The sequence below is a fragment of the Poecilia formosa genome, unplaced genomic scaffold, assembly GCF_000485575.1.
Source record: "Poecilia formosa unplaced genomic scaffold, Poecilia_formosa-5.1.2 Scaffold54, whole genome shotgun sequence".
Classification (NCBI taxonomy): Eukaryota; Metazoa; Chordata; class Actinopteri; order Cyprinodontiformes; family Poeciliidae; genus Poecilia; species Poecilia formosa.
In genome coordinates this window covers 2,493,306-2,511,244 of record NW_006799993.1, presented here as the reverse complement: position 1 = coordinate 2,511,244, position 17,939 = coordinate 2,493,306, and the positions used below count along the sequence as shown (strand labels likewise).

General features: G+C 39.0%; 1 protein-coding gene across 3 annotated transcripts in view; it reads left to right on the top strand.

The window, feature by feature from the left end:
- ubr1 (ubiquitin protein ligase E3 component n-recognin 1) overlaps positions 1-17,939 on the top strand; it is a 25,227-nt gene extending 7,288 nt beyond the window's left edge. For 2 of the 3 annotated variants that reach the window (XM_007553125.2, XM_007553123.2), the window contains exons 7-47: positions 280-342; positions 439-562; positions 650-757; positions 1,362-1,450; positions 1,536-1,634; positions 1,923-2,080; positions 2,171-2,270; positions 2,354-2,482; positions 3,264-3,444; positions 3,527-3,579; positions 5,163-5,273; positions 5,369-5,434; positions 5,531-5,632; positions 5,714-5,777; positions 5,844-5,968; positions 6,058-6,110; positions 6,189-6,291; positions 7,121-7,169; positions 7,242-7,396; positions 8,137-8,236; positions 8,326-8,429; positions 9,210-9,290; positions 9,362-9,543; positions 9,630-9,838; positions 9,921-10,017; positions 10,320-10,472; positions 10,571-10,671; positions 11,327-11,429; positions 11,523-11,671; positions 11,755-11,810; positions 11,888-11,984; positions 12,864-12,931; positions 13,522-13,669; positions 14,198-14,285; positions 14,414-14,550; positions 14,634-14,742; positions 14,820-14,876; positions 15,348-15,425; positions 15,500-15,670; positions 15,758-15,859; positions 17,077-17,939. In XM_007553125.2, coding sequence (XP_007553187.1) covers positions 280-342; positions 439-562; positions 650-757; positions 1,362-1,450; positions 1,536-1,634; positions 1,923-2,080; positions 2,171-2,270; positions 2,354-2,482; positions 3,264-3,444; positions 3,527-3,579; positions 5,163-5,273; positions 5,369-5,434; positions 5,531-5,632; positions 5,714-5,777; positions 5,844-5,968; positions 6,058-6,110; positions 6,189-6,291; positions 7,121-7,169; positions 7,242-7,396; positions 8,137-8,236; positions 8,326-8,429; positions 9,210-9,290; positions 9,362-9,543; positions 9,630-9,838; positions 9,921-10,017; positions 10,320-10,472; positions 10,571-10,671; positions 11,327-11,429; positions 11,523-11,671; positions 11,755-11,810; positions 11,888-11,984; positions 12,864-12,931; positions 13,522-13,669; positions 14,198-14,285; positions 14,414-14,550; positions 14,634-14,742; positions 14,820-14,876; positions 15,348-15,425; positions 15,500-15,670; positions 15,758-15,859; positions 17,077-17,218 — 4,464 coding nt within the window. In that variant the 3' untranslated portion in view covers positions 17,219-17,939. The remainder of the gene's footprint in view (positions 1-279; positions 343-438; positions 563-649; positions 758-1,361; positions 1,451-1,535; positions 1,635-1,922; positions 2,081-2,170; positions 2,271-2,353; positions 2,483-3,263; positions 3,445-3,526; positions 3,580-5,162; positions 5,274-5,368; positions 5,435-5,530; positions 5,633-5,713; positions 5,778-5,843; positions 5,969-6,057; positions 6,111-6,188; positions 6,292-7,120; positions 7,170-7,241; positions 7,397-8,136; positions 8,237-8,325; positions 8,430-9,209; positions 9,291-9,361; positions 9,544-9,629; positions 9,839-9,920; positions 10,018-10,319; positions 10,473-10,570; positions 10,672-11,326; positions 11,430-11,522; positions 11,672-11,754; positions 11,811-11,887; positions 11,985-12,863; positions 12,932-13,521; positions 13,670-14,197; positions 14,286-14,413; positions 14,551-14,633; positions 14,743-14,819; positions 14,877-15,347; positions 15,426-15,499; positions 15,671-15,757; positions 15,860-17,076) is intronic. The other variant, XM_007553124.2, reaches the window with a different exon arrangement.

Below are 17,939 nucleotides of genomic sequence, written 5' to 3'. Positions count from 1 at the left end.
GCTACACCACGTAGGATCGTCAGCACTTCTTATGGACCCTGCAATTCCATAAATTTAATCTATGGAAAGACTGTTAGCCCTCTTGATACAAGAGAAAACTAATTTTTTTAAGAATCAATCAACTTTAGATTAACGTATTAACAGATAACTCGCATCCCTACTTCATAATAAGATGTGTAAGTAGAAAAAATGCTAGAAAAAATTCAGTAGCCACAGTTGCTTATTTTTCTCTTTAGTAAATCTGACTGCTCTCCTGATGTTTGGTTTACTGTTTTACAGGGTCGGCGGGCGGTGAAGAGAGGAACTCTCCGTTCTTGCCAGCAAGCAAAAGACCTTATCAGGGTAAACTCCCATTTTTCTTTCCAAATATTGATATTTCTAATAAGCAACTGTCTGCATTTTTAATATCGCTCCAACCCTCTCCGTCCTGCATTGCAGTCCAACTCCGAGCACATCTCCCTTCAGCCTCTACGTGTGGAGATCCTTCATGCTACAGTGATGGCTCATCAGACTTTCGCTCTCCGTCTGGGCTCCTGGTTCCAGAAAATCATTGGTTACTCAGGTGCTGCAGTCGTTGTGCTCATTTAAATTTAATCTCAACAAATCCCATAGTTTTTGTTTTGACGTGTGCCTCGTCTGTTCTGTGCAGTGGGATTCAGACAGGCCTTCTGCCAGGTCGCATTAGAGCCGAATGCAGACAGAGATCGTCCTTGTCTCATCAGCAGACTCATGCTGCACGATGCACGCATGTATAAAGGTAGGCTGCGTTTTCAAATTTGTTCACAATTACATTAATTTTTGTAGGGCTGCAACTAACGATTATTTTAGCAATAATTCTGATGATTAATTGGATGAAAAATTGGCTCATTTTGCAGCTTTTTCATTTAACTTCTTAAGCCTTTTTTATACAATACTAGAAATACATTACGTTTTAAGAACATTTATATTTTTGTTGTAGCATTTGTTAGTGGATGCTTGATTATTTGTAGCAAAGGATGCATCTGCAATTAAAAAAATACTTCTGACATCAACAATGTGAAAAGTTCCACCCTTTCTGCTTGATTTTATGTCAATATGGTGACGATTAATCAGATAAAAGTTCTGGGTAGAACATATTTACAGACAAATGTTTTTTTTTCATCTTAAATCTTAAGTTGCATATATTTTTTACAGTTTTGGCTTAATTACTTCTCTCACTGTGTCGTTTCAGCAAATGAGCTTTTTTGACCCTGTTTGATTCTCCAGTTATTTATTAATCTTTTACTAAATTAGTTGATTATTTCAATAATTGATTAATCCAATTAATTATTCCAGCCTTACGTTTTTTTGTCACATTGAGAAATGTGTTTTTCATTTTGCAGGAGCTCGGAAGATTGTACACGAGTTGATTTTCGGTAGCATGCTGATGGATTCTGATTTCAAGAGGCTTTTTGCAATCGAGTTTACAAGAGTAAGCGAACACAGAAACGACCTTAATTGGTTTTAGTTTCAGTTATCTGAATCTTTATTGTATCACATGTTTTTTTCTTTTACAGCACTATAAACAGCTACAGAAGGACTTTATCAGTGATGACCATGAAAGGAGTATTTCCATCACGGCTCTGTCTGTTCAGATCTTCACTGTTCCAACACTAGTGAGTTCAGTTTGCACTAATATCATTAAACATTTTCTATTTTTAGACATTTATATTCAACTCTAACCACAATTTAACTAATTGATCAATTTATTATTAATTAAATTAACACACTTGTTTAACTGTAATAAGCATTTTGTGCAATTTTCACCTTATGAATGAATGTAATGAATCTACATAATATGACTTTTGCTTTCTGAAATGGCAGAAGAAGTTGGAACTTTTTCATAAGATTCTAATTCTCAAGCTGCTCTTGTAATTCATAAGGTTATATTTTCTGTTATTCAGGCCAGACAGCTGATTGAAGAGTGCAATGTCATCAAGGTAATCGTCGACACGGTCCTGGAACTGCTGCGGGAACATCTGGATGAAAGCAATCGCTTTTTCTTCCTGGGATACAACTCAGACAAGTTTTCCCGGATCCAGGTTATCTTCCATGACCTCAGGTAGTTCTAACATGTTTGAATGATTTGTTTTGTTCTGATCATGAATTATTCAGTTTTTATCTGACGTGTAACCGTCTGCCCGCTTCCCAGGTACATTCTGATCAGTAAGCCCTGTGTGTGGACAGAGGAGCTGAGAGGACAGTTCCTGGAGGGATTCAAGATTTTCCTCGGTTTTCTTAAATGCATGCAGGTACAAATAATCCCAAACCAGTTCAGCCTCAGTTTATTAAGCTTAGCCTGTGGTTCCAGACATGTCTTTACTTTGATAACCAGGGAATGGAAGAAGTGAAGCGGCAGCTTGGGCAGCATATCGCGGTGGAGCCAGAGTGGGAGGCTGGTTTCACCCTCCAGATTCAGCTGCGTCACATTCTGGCCATGTTTCAGGACTGGTGCTCGTCTGATGTAAGAGAAAATAACAAAACCACTTTCTCTGTAAATATGTTCACCCAGAACTCCTTCAGTGGCAGAGTTTCAGCTTCAGCTGGTTCAATTTCTGAAAGAATTAAATCTCCTATTAAGCACCTTTTGCTATGAAATTTTTAATTGGTTAATTCAAAAAATGGTCAACAGATCAGACCTGAACTGTGCTGATAAGTTGAGCAGAAAGGACTGAGCTTTTTACATGTTTGTGTTAGATGCTACAAATGATCAAATGTAAACTATAGGAATGCTATTTTATTTCATTTTAAGCAATACAATGTTTTTTATTGTGTTTTATTGAAAAATCTGCAGAATGTTAAAAAAATTTTATACGATTAATCATCACAATAATCGATAAAGTAGTCATTATTAAAGTAATTGTTAGTTGCAGCCCTACATTATTTATTTACTTGCATCTTTTAATGCATTAATAAGAAAGGACTAAGTGGTTATTAAAAATCTTCAGATTATGTCATTTTTTTTTCATCAATTAATCATAATAATCAATAAAATAATCGTTTACTAAAATAATCATCTGTTGCAGTCCTAAATTATTCTTATTTGCATTTTGTAAATGCATTTATAAAAATGGCTAAAGTTGTTAAATAAAAAAATCTTCAGAATGTGCCAAATTTTTAAATTCGATGAATAATCAATTACTAAAATAGTCACTAGTTTCAACTTTTAACAAACATCTGCAACTTTGTAGCTTCAGCTCTCTGTTTTCCTTGTGGATCAGGATTCTTAATGTTTCCCCCCTCAGGACGAGATCATGCTGCAGGCGTTTAAGGAGTGCCACTCGGCGCTGATCGAATGCAACAACCAGCCTTTCCATAAAGAGGCCACCGACTTTTACATGTGCAAGCAAATCCTGCGTGCTCGTCCATACAAAGTGTCACAGGAGCCTGTCAGCATACACCTGCCCATTTCCAGGCTACTAGCAGGTAGACAGACTGGAACTTGACATAAGCTATGATTTGTAGAGAAGCTGGTACCAGACTGTTCTGTGTTTTTTGTCATTCGTAGGTCTTTATGTACTTCTGTGGAAAACGGGGGTGATTGAACGTCTGGATAATCCCGTAAGTGAGCACAAAAATTCACATTTTTCATGGGTTATATACCTACATTTGGGTCTCAACTGCTTTTAAAAACAACTAAAACGCTTAAAAAACCCCCCATCAAAATAGTTTTTGGCAATAACTTTATGATTTTTGTCGGTGTCTGGAAAAATGAACCGTTTTAAAAACGTCCTGATTAAGTTGCAATATACACTGCACCGTTTCCTAGCAACTCAAGCTGAGTTCCAGCACGTTTGGTCAGCTTGTTTTACTGCTACATACACTATACAATGGCTGCTGGAAAAGACAGGTGGTTTGTTGTTGACTTGCCATCCAGAAACCACTTGTTGCATTCTTGTTGGTTGTGCAGGAGGCCCCTCTTCTGCTTTTCTAAGATGTATGATTCTATAATTGCGCATCTGTTTTTCAGCCATTTTCATGTGCAAGTGTAAATGATGAGTTGGGGGTGTGGCCAGTAGCAGCTTTTTTTGGATTTAAAGTGACAGGAGGCCCTAAAACAGCTCAAAATGGGCAGAACTGAACAGACTGAAATGTCATCATCTAAGAGTACTGTATTTTCCGCACTATAGGGCGCACCTAAAAACCTTAAATTTCTTCAGAAGCCGACAGTGCGCCTTATAATCTGGTGCGCCTTATATATGGACCAATATTGAACCACAACAGGTCTAGCAACTACGGTAAGCAGCTGCCGACTTCATTTTTGCCCGTAGAAGAAGAAGCGCGCGGTGCATGATGGGATAGTTGTCAGAACGCTGGTTTGTTAATAAAGTTTGACTGACCTATCTACCTACTGACCTAATAATCAGGTCGTCTGCAGGTCATTTAGCACCACGTTCTCCACCAACATGCTGTGTGCGAATGGAGAAGGGTGACCATCGTCCGGCCACGCCCCGGCCCAGTCGAGGAAGGTTCTCTTTGCCGACTGGAATCGGACTGTTTTGTTGACATTCTTTATGTCAACAAAGTGGTTTTAGACATTCATCGGGGTGCTTCGACTAAGGTTACCAAGGGACCAGCCCCTATATTTAAAGCTGTGGGGTTGGGGAGAAGAGAGACAGAGACTGCGGCGGCAGCGTGTCGGTTGGTCTGCGTTACCCAGAAAGCAGTTGGGCACAATATCGCAACACCAACACCTTGAGTGAAACAATGACTGGGGCGGCCTACTATATAATGTACTGGGGACCAATTCTTTATTATTATGCATCCACATTTGTAGAGTATGGAACAAATAGCGTCCTGTATAGGTTCAATATGGGACGGGTGGCAACCCTGACTGTAGCATCTATTCTATGCGCCTTATAATGCGGTGCGCCTTGTATATGAAAAAAGTTTTAAAATGGGCCATTCAATGAAGGTGCGCCTTATAATCTGCGGTGTGCCTTATAGTGCGGAAAATATGGTAATTTTGTTCAGAAAATGTGTGCGTACCAATCCCAACCTGTTCAAGGAAGCATAATAGGTCATCTTTAATCTATTTACTCTGACTCAGTAAAGTAAAAGCTCAACCTGTTTGCTGTTTTATAGATAACACGCTGAGTGATGCATCCTTTGCACTTTCCATGAAGCTTTTTCTCTCTGTGCAGGAATGCTACGACTTCATTCAGCTTGCAGAGCATCCTCTGCGCTGCGTTGTCCTCGCTGCTCAGGTTACTGCCGAAATGTGGCGCAGAAACGGCCTGTCATTGGTCAGCCAAGTAAGTTTGAGTCGCAATGTTTTTTTTTTGTTTTTTTTTTAAATCTAATATCTATTCTGTTTTTTAAGAGTTTTTTTTCATTTGTTCCTGAACAGGTTTACTACTATCAGGATGTAAAATGCAGGGACGAGATGTACGATAAAGATATTATCATGCTTCAGGTGGGAATCGGTCAGCCATCTTTAACATGTTACCTCCATTTCTATGTTTTTATTTTACTCATCACTTGTATCTTGTATGTTTTTTTGTTTTTTAAGATTGCTGCTTCCAAAATGGATCCCAACCACTTCCTCATGCTGATCCTGCTCAGATTTGAGCTTTTCGACTACTTTAATGGGAATTCTGTGAGCAAAGACCAGGTGAGCATCACTACACCTGAAGAAGAATCATTACTGCTCCTGAAAATGACCTGATGGGATTTTATTAAACTAAATCTGCAGGATGAGCTGACGCAGTGGAACCGTCTGACCGAGGAGATGCTGTTCCTGCTGATCGCCATCTTTGGTACGACGCCGTGTTCTTTGGGTGTGGTTAAAAGTAGCATTACCTGACCAGTGTTGTTGCTTCCAGGTGAGCGCTACGTTCCCGGGATCAGTCATGTGACCAAAGAGGACGTGACGATGAGGGAGGTTATCCACCTGCTGTGCATCGAGCCCATGGCTCACAGCACTTTGGTGAAAAGCCTTCCAGAGAACGTATGAATCGCAACGAGACATTCCTAAACGATCAAAAACATTTTCTGATGTTTTGTTATGATAAAGTCTGATTTTTTTTTTGTATTTAGGAAAATCACGAAACAGGCCTGGAGGCAGTAATTGCAAAAGTTGCAACTTTCAGGTATTTTAAGTTGGTGGTTAAAAAAACAGCTTTGCCTTGAACATATTTAATTAAAACAGGTTGAATTTGTGCTTTCAGAAAGCCGGGCGTGTCTGGACATGGGTTATATGAGGTGAAAAAGGAGCGGCTGATGGATTTTAACCCTTTCTTTTACCACTACTCCAGATCTCAGCGTAGCAAGGTAGGTGCTTTGATTACGCACTGCAAAAACACAAAACGTTACCAAATATTTTTTAGTTTCTAGTGCAAATATCTTGGTACACTTGAGCAAGTGAAAAGTAACTTACAAGTAACTTTTCATTGCAATGTTGAAGCTTGTTTAAAGTAAGTAATTACTGTATATTGATGAAAAAGTACTAATTATAAGTGGAACCAGATATTTTAACTTATAATATGGTAAAAAGGTCTCGATCCTCTGGCAAATTAGTTAACTTATAAATAGGACTGAACAATATGGTTGAAAATGTATCATAATATAAGGGCTTTACATCAGTCTATTGATAATTATTGATTATTTTGTTAGTCAGCAGGTTGTTGCTAGGTAACCAAAGCTGGGTGGACCTTGAAACTGCTTCTTACTCAGCAGGTTGTTGCTAGGTAACCAAAGCCTGAGTGAGTTAGTTGATTCCACCAACAACTGAAGCCTGTCTTTCGCCTACATCTCCCAGAATGCTGTTTGATTCTGGATCAGAGTTCAGTAAAATTACAGAATATTCTAACGGACGTATCATCTATTGATATTGATCACATGTCTATTGCAATGTATACTATTGATTTGCTGTCCATCCCTACTTATAACTAGTACTTTTTAATCAAAATTGAGGAATTATTAACTTAAGACAAGCTCTTATTTCTGGCTGAAAAATTAGTTTTGCCTTATTTCAAGTGAGCTAAGATATTTGGACTAGAAACTAGACCCAAAATTCTTGGTAAGATGTGTTTTTTTCAGTGAGTGGATGTTTTGTGTCAAACGACTCTTGGTTGAAATGATATATTGTAACTTTTTGCAGGCCGAGGAGTCTCAGAAGAAGAGAAGAGCTCAAGAGAGTAACGATAAAGGTGATTTTTAAAATTTTTTTGAGTTTGTGTTTGGAGTCTCAGCTGCGTTGCTGACAGTCTGTCTCCACTCAGCTCTGCGTCCTCCGGTGCCGCCAGCCTTTTCTCCGAGTTTCTCCCGGATCGTGCAGCTCCTCTGCTGCGACGTTTTTATCCACATCCTGAGACGCATCCTGCAGAGAGCTGCAGAGGACCGGTCCACACACTGGACCGAGGCCATGATCCAGAGGGTGAAAAAAATGTTGTTACACCTCGACCTGGGCAAAAAAATAGATTTTATCTATTAACTGAATTAATCTTGGTTTTGAAGGTTTAATTTTTGGAAAATCTGAATTTTTTTTTTCACCAATGCACTTGTTGGGTCTCCATAGTTCAGAGTGATGTCATCTTGACCAGGGCGGCCATCTTGTTTTATGGCTTCTGTTTATTTGGACTTTAAATTCAGGTCAACTTTAATGGAATATTATGGCCAGGATGTTAACTTTTATTATTATTTTTAAATAAAGTCATAATATTAAGGAAATAAAGTAGTAATGTTATGACTTCTATGTGAAAATAGGAAATATTTTATCTTTTAAAACATCAGAATTAAATTATTATTTGCAGCAGGACTTTAAAATGACTGTGCGAATATCTGTGTATTCAAAGAAAGAACTACAAAAACTGAGCTGGTCGCATCAGGTACTGATAACTTAATTAGCTTTTATTCAATTAAAACAAATTTCATCTTGCAATTTTAACTCATTTTCTGGTAAAATTGTATTTTTTTCTCTGCTGACATTCTAGCAATTTAACAATAACTATAAAAAAGCCACTTTTTGAAAATATTTTCTGTAAATAAAAAAGCAATTACAATTGGATCTGATATAAAAAAAAAAATCTGAGATTTTATTTTATGTCGCCCAGATTTAGTGAAACCTTTTTATGAGTTAGTAAGTTCATCTGAAGAAATGACTTCCTGTCTTTGCAGGCGCTGCATTTGATTGGCCAGGCGTTGGTGGAGGAGAAGACCCAGCTTGAGAGCGGCAGTGTGGAGGACGTGACCTTTGACTTCAGCCTGAAAGCCCGCGGTGAGGGAAAACGCTGAGTCATCCCCGATCAGCTGTTTCTTCTCATGACTAATTTCAGCAGAGTAATTTTTGTTGTTCTATTTTTGCAGCAGTTGGTTCAGAACATGGCAAGTCGCTTTTCCTGTTATTGTCCAAGATCAAAGCTTTGCCCTCGCTGGAAGCTCAGAAAGACCTGGTCAAATGGCTGCTGCAGGTCCAGACACTCATTTCTTTTTCTATTCCTGCTCTAGGATATTCATGAAATGCTTCTACTGAATAGAAATGTGCAAAACAAAGAAGGTTTGCATTAAAAAACAGCAAATCAAAAGCAATGACAGCATATAGAATAGAAACAAAGGAAAATCAGGTGTAACACCAGCATCAGTTGTCAGGTTCACACAGAAATAGTTTCTGGTGTTAAAAACAAATATAAAAAACAAAATTAACAGTAACAGTAATAATATACTGCAAAAGACTAACAAAACAGGAAATAGTAGTTATTAGAAATAAAAATATTATGTATCAAAGGATAAATCTAAGCCAGATAATTAGAGATACATATTTTAAGGAAAGGAAGTAATAAAACAATATAAATAAATCTAAGAAAAAAAAGCAAGCAAACAAAACCATAAATAAATGAACAAAAAATAAGTCGGAGGTTTCAGAAAATATATTTTGTAATTTGAAAGAAAAATTTTCTCTTTTTATTATTAATCAGTTTAAGGGATTTCATCGTATATTTTAGTTTTGATAAGAAATTAAGAATAGTTATTTAAGTTTGCAAACTTTTGTGAATGAAACATTTTGCCTATATGATAAAACTAAGCATATGTTCAAAATGATCATTTTCAGAGCTACTGTGATGTAAAAAAGGTTTTTGTTGTTGCTGTTGTTTTCAAAGTCATAAATTTAATTCTGGGAAAGCCCAGTGATGATTTATTCTGGGTTTTATGATGTTGGTGTAATTTGTGTTTATTTTTTGTTTCTTTTCCAGATGTTTGAGATTGTGAAGTGTATCAGAGAGAAGTCCAGTCCTACGGTTTCTGTCAGCATGGACACAACCAAACCAGAAGAGGTAAGGAAAAATAAACCGAAGCATTCAAAGAGGGAAAATTAGACCTGATGGTGACCGATTTATTAATCCAGAGCTCTCAGGATAAAGAAAAGGCCGAGCGGAAAAGAAAAGCAGAGGCGGCAAAGCTCCACCGTCAGAAGATCATGGCCCAGATGTCGGCGATGCAGAAGAACTTCATCGAATCGAACAAGATGCTTTATGACAACATGCCTGAGACGGGCACACAGGAGGAGCCTGTGACGTCCTCTGAAAGGTCTGCAGAGACTTCCCAGGTTTATCTGCGTTTTTGTTTGTTTTTATTTAAAAGTCTGTTGCTCATCTGTCATTTTTACGCCTTAGCTCTGCCATGGAGCAGAGGGAGCTGTGCATAACCTTCGGGCCTCTGCGGGGACCCACCCCAGCTGAGCGGGAGGTGCTCACCTGCATTCTGTGTCAGGAAGAGCAGGAGGTGCTGCCTCTGGCTCCAGCCATGGTGCTGACCGCCTGCGTCCAAAGATCCACCGTGTTGACGCAGTGCAGAGGGAGAATCCCAGCGAACAGAGCAGATGGTCAGTCTCCTGAACTCTGTCAGCACTGGGAATCCAGACTGCAGCAGGAGTCGCCTCACCAGTTTACCTTATTGTCTTAAAGGAACAGGGACTTATCCCCTCTTCATTCCCCCTGACCTCGCGGTGGGAACCCACACTGGTAGCTGTGGACACGTCATGCATGCCACATGTTGGCAGAAGTAAGCAGCTCATTCCAACAGTGCTCATGTGAACAGTATTTAATACAGCTTGACACAAAATATTTAAAATTAACCTTTTTTTCTTAATTCAGCCTATTATGACAAATTTAACCTTTTCTTATGGAAAGACACAAAGATTCAAGAGATGTTTCAGTTTTTTGTTCCTTTTTTTTAATGGGCATTCGCCAATAAATCTTTAGATCAATCAACTTTAGATGAACTCATTAATCCATAACTTGCATTCCTAGTTTATTTAGATTTTATTGCATCATTCTCTCCCCTCTTCTCGTCGTTCTCCTCAGGTATTTTGAGGCAGTTCAGAACACGACCAGAAACCGGCTCCACGCCGAGCTCATCGTCGATCTGGAGAACGGAGAGTACTTGTGTCCTCTGTGCAAGTCTCTATGCAACACGGTCATCCCTCTCATCCCCTTAGAGCCACTCACATTCAACTAGTAAGTTAAATCAGATTAAAGCCCCGCCCATCAATTTGAGGCGCTTTGTGGTGTTGAGTTGCTTTCACAGTGTGTAAAGATGTTGTTTTTCTCTGTAGTGAAAATGCAGAGATAATAGGACAACATTTGACGTTGCCCCGCTGGATTCAGGTCCTCGCTGCCAGGATTAAAGGGCTGAAGTCCGTCATGCAGGACAACGGTGAGAAATGAGGTTTCCACCTCGAACTGGAGGAAAGGACAAACTGCTTTTGAAATAACACAATAGGAAAAATACAGTTAAATTAAACATTTCCTGTTTCAGGTTAGTTAGGATTCAGAGGTTTTGCGCATCTTTATATAGTCTTAAATTCATTTATCTAAAATTAAATTTGTGACCTGTGACTTAAGATCACAGGTCACAAATATGTTGTTGATTATTTAATCTTGTATATTTTCTGTCATTCAAACGTTTAAGTTGCACGCAGACATCTTTATTATGTTCTGTGACTCCAGGCGGTTGCAGCTACGGCTAAATAGCTGCTAATATACTAGCTAACTAGCTAGCTTTTTTGTGTACATTAAGAATAAATATGTTTAAATTTATTCACTTCTGTTGCTAACCCATAAGATGCTACGTTCATTCTGAGCAGAAACTTTTAACACTCCTATAATATAAAGTATGCAACTTTCATTTGGACATTTCTGTTGTGATAAAGGTCTTTGTTTAGTTTTTTTTCAGTATTTGTTTTTATTCGTGTTTGGAGAGGATAAAAATTACTGTAATAAATACATAAAGCAACAAACTGGAACATGTTAGTCTGATTTAACTTGAGGAAACGGAGGTTTTATGTCTTTTTTTAATAACATCTTCTCAGACGTCCAGATGGACGGCAGCAGCGGCAGCAGCGGCACCACCGGCCTGTTCGGAGACGGCCAGCCGGACTTCAGGTCCATTCTGGCCTACGGAGTTCAAGAATCGTGAGTCCAGCCGGCGAGTATTGTCATCTTCACCTGCTTACGTTTCCACGGCAACCCTGGCCAAGTTCTCCGTCTGGTTTTGGTTTTATTTAGGAGGAAGTTCTCAGACGGCATCGCTGAAATGCTGGTGGTGTGCGCCACGACGGTCCACAGGGTGGGACTGAAGACGGCGCCCAACGAGCTCTGCCCCCGCGTTCCCCTCATGGCCTGGAACACGTGCGCCTTCACCATCCAGGCCATCGGTACTGTCCACACCCCGTCCGCAGGGTCCATGTGTGCAGCTCCACGTCTGCTTTTCTCAGAGTTAGTTTGCTTTTCTTTTTAGAAAACATTCTGCAGGAAGAGGACAAGCCGCTGTTTGGATCCCTACAGAACAGACAGGTGAGATACCTGAGAAATACAGAGATTGAGCGTTTATGTTCTGGGAATAATGACGTAAAGTTTCTGTTTGCTTTTAGATTGCAGGACTGAAGGCGATAGTTCAGTTTGCAGCATCACAGAGACTGAAGAGCTCCCAGGGAGTAATCCAGAGGCACTTTGCAGACATGATGGGAGGTATGAACAGAAAACTCAGCCTAAAGTACTTTGAAGGACAGATTACAGAATGAAAAACAAAAACAAACGTATCAGGCTGCAACTACCGATTATTTTGATGCTTAATGAATTAATAGTTTAAAAAATTGGCAAACTTTTATTTAAGTATTTTTTGTCTTATATTAGAAACACTTTAAATGGTACAAATAAACAAGTTAATTTTTTAAAAAACAAAATAAACAACTTATTGCCTAAAATTCAATAACAGTATTTCTTTTGTACTTTATTGATCATTTGTAGTAAAAGATGCATAAATAAAAGTATATATATATAAAATGTACAAAACTCAACATTGTGCAGGGCTAATCTACCGATTATTTTCTGGATTAACTGGTTAATAATTGGATTGCAAAAGGTTCTTTTTTACAGAATTGGAAATGGGTGAAGCTCAAACTGACAATGGAGGAAATGTATTCTGGGTAGAACACATTTCCAGACATTTTAATCCTAAATGCTAAATGTAGATATTTTTCGTACAGTTTGTTCTTTGAGATTGTATGCTCAAGTTAATGATTAATTATCATTCATATCAAATACACAGTAATTCTAGTTGATAGGAAGTTATTCGTCAAAAAAAATTTGTATCTGTTAAATAATCTGTAAGAAGCAAATAAGTTTCAAAAATGTGTTTTCGAACTGCACATAAACTGTTGGGGCTACATATTTGGGTTTTGCAGCTCATAGGATTGTTTACAAATGTGATTTATGAGAAGGAAATGTTTTATTTTTATGTTTACAATCTTGTCTAAAATGACCATTCAGTGTTGCTGAGGGTGAGAGAAGCTCATTTCCTCGCACTATTTGTTCAGTGGTTGCTGTAATCAAAGCGTCTCTCCTCAGTGTTGCTGCCGGTTCTGAGCAGGAAGAACACGCCTTCTGTTCTGGATGTGGACTTCTTCCATCTCCTGGTAGGCGACCTTTCAGCGGAGCAGCTTTCGCTGTTTTATCTAATTTTAAATTCACGTGTGTATAATAAAGCATTTCAGAACTGAGGTTGATTTTTAGTTTTGGCCTCCTTTCAGGTGTCTTAAAGGGGAACTGTTACACAAAATTCACATTTTCTTTTTCCATTTTGGTCTCAGCTGCTTCTAAAAACACCTGGATGTTTTTTGCCAATAAGTTAATGTGTTTTTTTTTTTTTTTTTTTTTTTTTAAGGAATAATTTCAAAAACCACCCGATTGTTAAATCACATTCGCTGTTACCTAGCAACCCAGGCTGAGCAGGTTTGGTCAACTGGTTTTACTGAGCTGTACAATGGCTGCTGGAAAAGTGTTTTATTGTTGACTTGCCATCCAGAAACCACTTGTTTGTTGGTTGTGCAGGAGACTCTACTTATGCTTTTCAAAGATGTGTGGCTGTGTAATTGTTCATCTCTTTGCAGCCATTTTCACATGCGAGTGTAAACGTTGAGTTGGCTAACAGTACCTTAGCCTAAGCTTGTTGATGGAAGCATAATGGTTCACCTTTAGGTGTGTTAACCTCCTTTGTTTCTGTCAGGTCGGGTTGGTGTTGTCGATTCCTTCTCTGTACCAAGAGGAAGGAATCGACTTGCAGCCGTCTGCCGTTAGCTCCGCCTTCAACAACATGTACATCTTTCACCTGGTCACCATGGCTCACATCCTGCAGGTCCTCCTCACCTCCACAGGTACCAGAACCACACAGATAACTGGGTCGATTGAAATGTGTCACACAGGAGGTTTAGTTTTCCTTTCCATTCTGCTCAGTGGGTTCATCCTCGTCCATCGCAGTTCCAGTTGGTTTAAACTTTTGATTTTGTTTTCTGCAGACTGTAAATATGAGCAAGTTTATCAGGTCTCTTGTTGCTATTTTCTGACACTCGCCGGACTGGAATGTTTTCCTGTCTTCCTCAATTTGAAGAACTGTCACATCATCCCGAAATCCTTGGGAAGAGTCATGCAGCTCACAGAAAGATTGACAGAAATAAGACAAATATGTTTATTTTTAGAAAATAAAACGAGATTTTATTTCAAAGCCATGTCTCCCAGCTCTACCTTAGTTTCACTTATAATCCCTGACTTCACTTCTATGGGATTCCTTCAAGTCGAACAGCCAAACTGGAAGGAAACTTTCCTGAATGAGTTGCAGATTTGAAAATAACCAGGAAGTTGAACTGGGTCTGAAAGCTGTAATGTCTTTTTGTTTTTTTTTCCAGATTTTCCAGCTGCAGGCGATGCAGAGGAGACGGAGGAAGCAAGATTAGCAGCAGAATTATACACAACAGTGTTGCAACACACAGGAAGGTTGTCTTCTTTTATTTAACTTTAATTATCAGCAGAAACACAGATAATAGTTTCATTTTTAATGTCAAATCCACGTGGTGGGTCTTTTTTTTCTATGCTTGGTGGTAACAGCTGCTACTTTGTTTCAGGCTGGTTCCAGATTTATCCGGTGGCTCCGTGGCTCAAAGGGTGAAGGCGGGAATTGAACCTTTCCTGCGCAGTGCTGCTCTGTTTTTTAACTGCCTTACTGGAGTTCATCCTCCAGAGGAGCTTTTTAGCGCTCCTGGTGAGTCAAACTCCGGGTTTGGCATCAAGTTTAACAAAAATTTGTGAAACCTTTCAAATTAAGGTCGATGTTTTGTGTTGTAGTTTCCTCTCCAGGACAGATGGAGGCGCTGTGTAGCTATTTGGCTCTACCGTTCAATGTATTTCAGCTCTTCCAGGACTACAGAGACGCAGTTTCTCCTATGCTTCAAAGGTGAGTGGAAATGCTGCTGCGCCTTGAAGCAGGCGCCAGCTACATGGAGTTTTCTGACTTCATGTTTTATTACCCAGGTGGTGTGGGAGCCCCTCTATCACCAAAGCCCTGCCAGGGAAAACCCAGACCATCAGGTTGGCTTTAACTCGTGCTTAATATTTATATACACGGTGTCTGCGCAGCCTTAAAACGTCTTAAATTCATGGATCTAAAGTTAAAATCTTAAAATGTCTTCATTTTACTAGAAAATATTTAAGTTAGCTTTAAATACGTTAAACACAGGTCTTAAATTTTGTTGTGACGGAGCAGTTTAATCTCGTATTTTATTTTTCTCGTGGGAAACAAAAGTCTGAGTCGCATGCAGAGATCTTCATTACGTTCTGTGACTCGAGTCGGTTGAGGCTACCGCTAACTAGCTGCTAATAAACCCTTGCTAACTAGCTGTTTTTGCTTCTATAAAGGTCAAAGTACTAATTTTATCATCACCTGGTTAGACTACATTTATAAGTTTCTGTAGATGTTAAATGTAATTCAATAAGGTCTTAAATTTGCATAACGGGGTAAAAACTTCCTGAAATAAGTTGCAGATATTCCTCGGTCCTCAGATATCCAAGGAGAAGGAATCGGTTGATCGATCTTCCAGAGGACTACAGCTCTCTCCTGAACAAAGCCAGCCACTTTCAGTAAGGAACCCCGTTGTCGCCGTCTCCGTTCGTCTTGGTCCGACTCCTCTCACCTGCTGGTTCTGGTCCCTTAGGTGTCCGAAGTCCACGGTGGACGAGAGGAAGCACCCGACGCTGTGCCTGGTCTGCGGCGCCATGCTTTGCTCGCAGAGCTCCTGCTGCCTCAGTCAGCTGGACGGGGAGGATGTGGGGGCGTGCACGGCCCACGCTGCCACCTGTGGAGCCGGAGTGGGAATGTTCCTCAGGTCAGTTCGTCCCTAAACTCTTTTTATCGCTCGGCGGCGCATGTAGAAACTCTGGGCTGTAAGTAAATGAGATGTGTCCCGTTACAGAATCAGAGAGTGTGAAATTGTCCTGATGGCCAGTAAGACGCGAGGCAGCACTTACCCCGCTCCGTACCTGGACGACTATGGAGAAACTGACCCTCATCTGGGGTAAGATGGACGTTTACGTCCTGCAGACGCATCATTTTTACTTTTGACACTGTTTTATATGACGCAGTATTAGGACCATTTGAGAAAATAAATAAAATTATGACAATAAAGTCATACTACGAGAATAAAGTGGTACAATAGTAGTCTAAATATGTAAATAATGTTGTAATAATATGAGAATAAACTCATATTTCGAGAATAGTTGTAAGAAAACAGTTACAATAGGAGAATAAAGTCACAATAATAAGAGTAAAGGAATAATGGCGATAGTCATAACAGCTGTAATAATGTGTACAGTTGTTATAATGGGAATAAAGTCATAATAGGATCATAATAGGATCATAATAATGTTTATGGAGCCAGTCTAAGTGGGAAATGTTGCTGTTTGATTTGAATTTGTGGGAAACAGCGCCATCTGGTGGACAAGCATAAAATGTCATGGCATAAAATGTTTCTCTCTTTGTTGGATAAGTCTGATGTACCTGCAGAAAAAAGTTTTATTTTTACTTAAATTATTAGGAAGCTATAGATAAAATAAAGATGGGTTTTAGATTATACAACAATAAATCAACTTACAATTAATTGTCAATTAATGGTTGGTTAGATTAAAATTAGTTCCAATCAATTAACTAATAACGTCCATTAGAACAAACAAAATACAAAATAACAAATAAATTTAATTATGGATTCTCTGAAAACAAAATTGTTGGGTCAGTTGAGACTGAAGAGTTTTATCATCCGGTTTTTAGTAGAAAACTAGACAAACGGATCCAGAGTTGGTTGGAGGAATATCTGATGGACGCCATTTTGGCGGCTAAACGTTAGATAAACAGAGTTGTAGAATAATTATACATGCAGTGGAATACAAAATACAGGCTGGAAATCCACAGATATTTTATTTTAATACTTTAAATATTTAAACTTTAAACCTTCCCAGAGTTTGTAGGAAGGTTTGCTTTCATGCAGATTAGGACTAAAACGATTAATCATGATGAATCGATTGTTGAAGTAATTGCCAGCACATTCTCAGAAGGGCATTTTAAATATCCAAAACAACACATTTAATTATGGAGTCTCTGTAAACAAAATTGTTCAGTTTTGTCAGAAACGGAGGCAAAACAAAAGCGATAAATCATTGGAACGGTTAAGTAGAGCTTGTTTTAAGTCATCATCATTGCGGCAGGCCTCGTTGCAAGTGGGAATGTTTTGTTTTCCAGGCGGGGGAACCCTCTGCACCTCTGCCCCGAGCGCTACAGGAAGCTGAACCAGCTGTGGCAGCAGCACTGCATCCTGGAGGAGATCGCCCGCAGCCTGGAGGTCGTCAACGTCATGTTCGCCTTCGAGTGGCAGCTGGTCTGAGCGCTTCCCGACCCGCCGCCGCATTTCCCCGTTCACACACACACACACGCACGTGTGACCCGTTCCGGTGATGAGGATGTAACCGAAGTCGCCTTGATCCAGTTCGTTTTGCGGTGCAGATGAGTTTCACTTGGAGTGACGTTTTGTTTTGTTTGTTTCGTTTCAGATAAACTCAAAACCTTCTTAAAAATATTTTTAGTTCATAGATTTGATTTCCTCTGTTGAAAACATTTGATGTTGAAGGGTTTAAACATGGTTATAAATCCTATTTAAATTGATTTTCCCTCCTCTGTGTATAGATAAAATATGGACCTATCTGCTCTCATCTTTGCTCCTGTATAGAAAACCCTCCTGTGTGACTTACTTTCAGATTCTCTCTCAAATAATAATGAAACCTCCCACGTGTATTAGTTTAAAATCCTTTATAACCTCTAGAAAAATTAAAGTTTCTTGAAAAATTTCCATCATGAAATCCTTTCGTTTAAACCAACAGTAAGCCAAAAAGTAAGCATGGTGTAATTACAATATATGGAAGGAACTGTTATGAGACACTTATCCCCTTTTTTCTTTAGTCATCTTAATGCTCTACAGGAAAAGTAATAAAGAAATGTAAGAAATGTACAATTATTATATATATATTCTATGTGAATATATATTTTCTGTTTTGTTTGACTGTACCACATGACTTCCTGCTGTTGAAATAAAGAGAGATGCAAGCTAC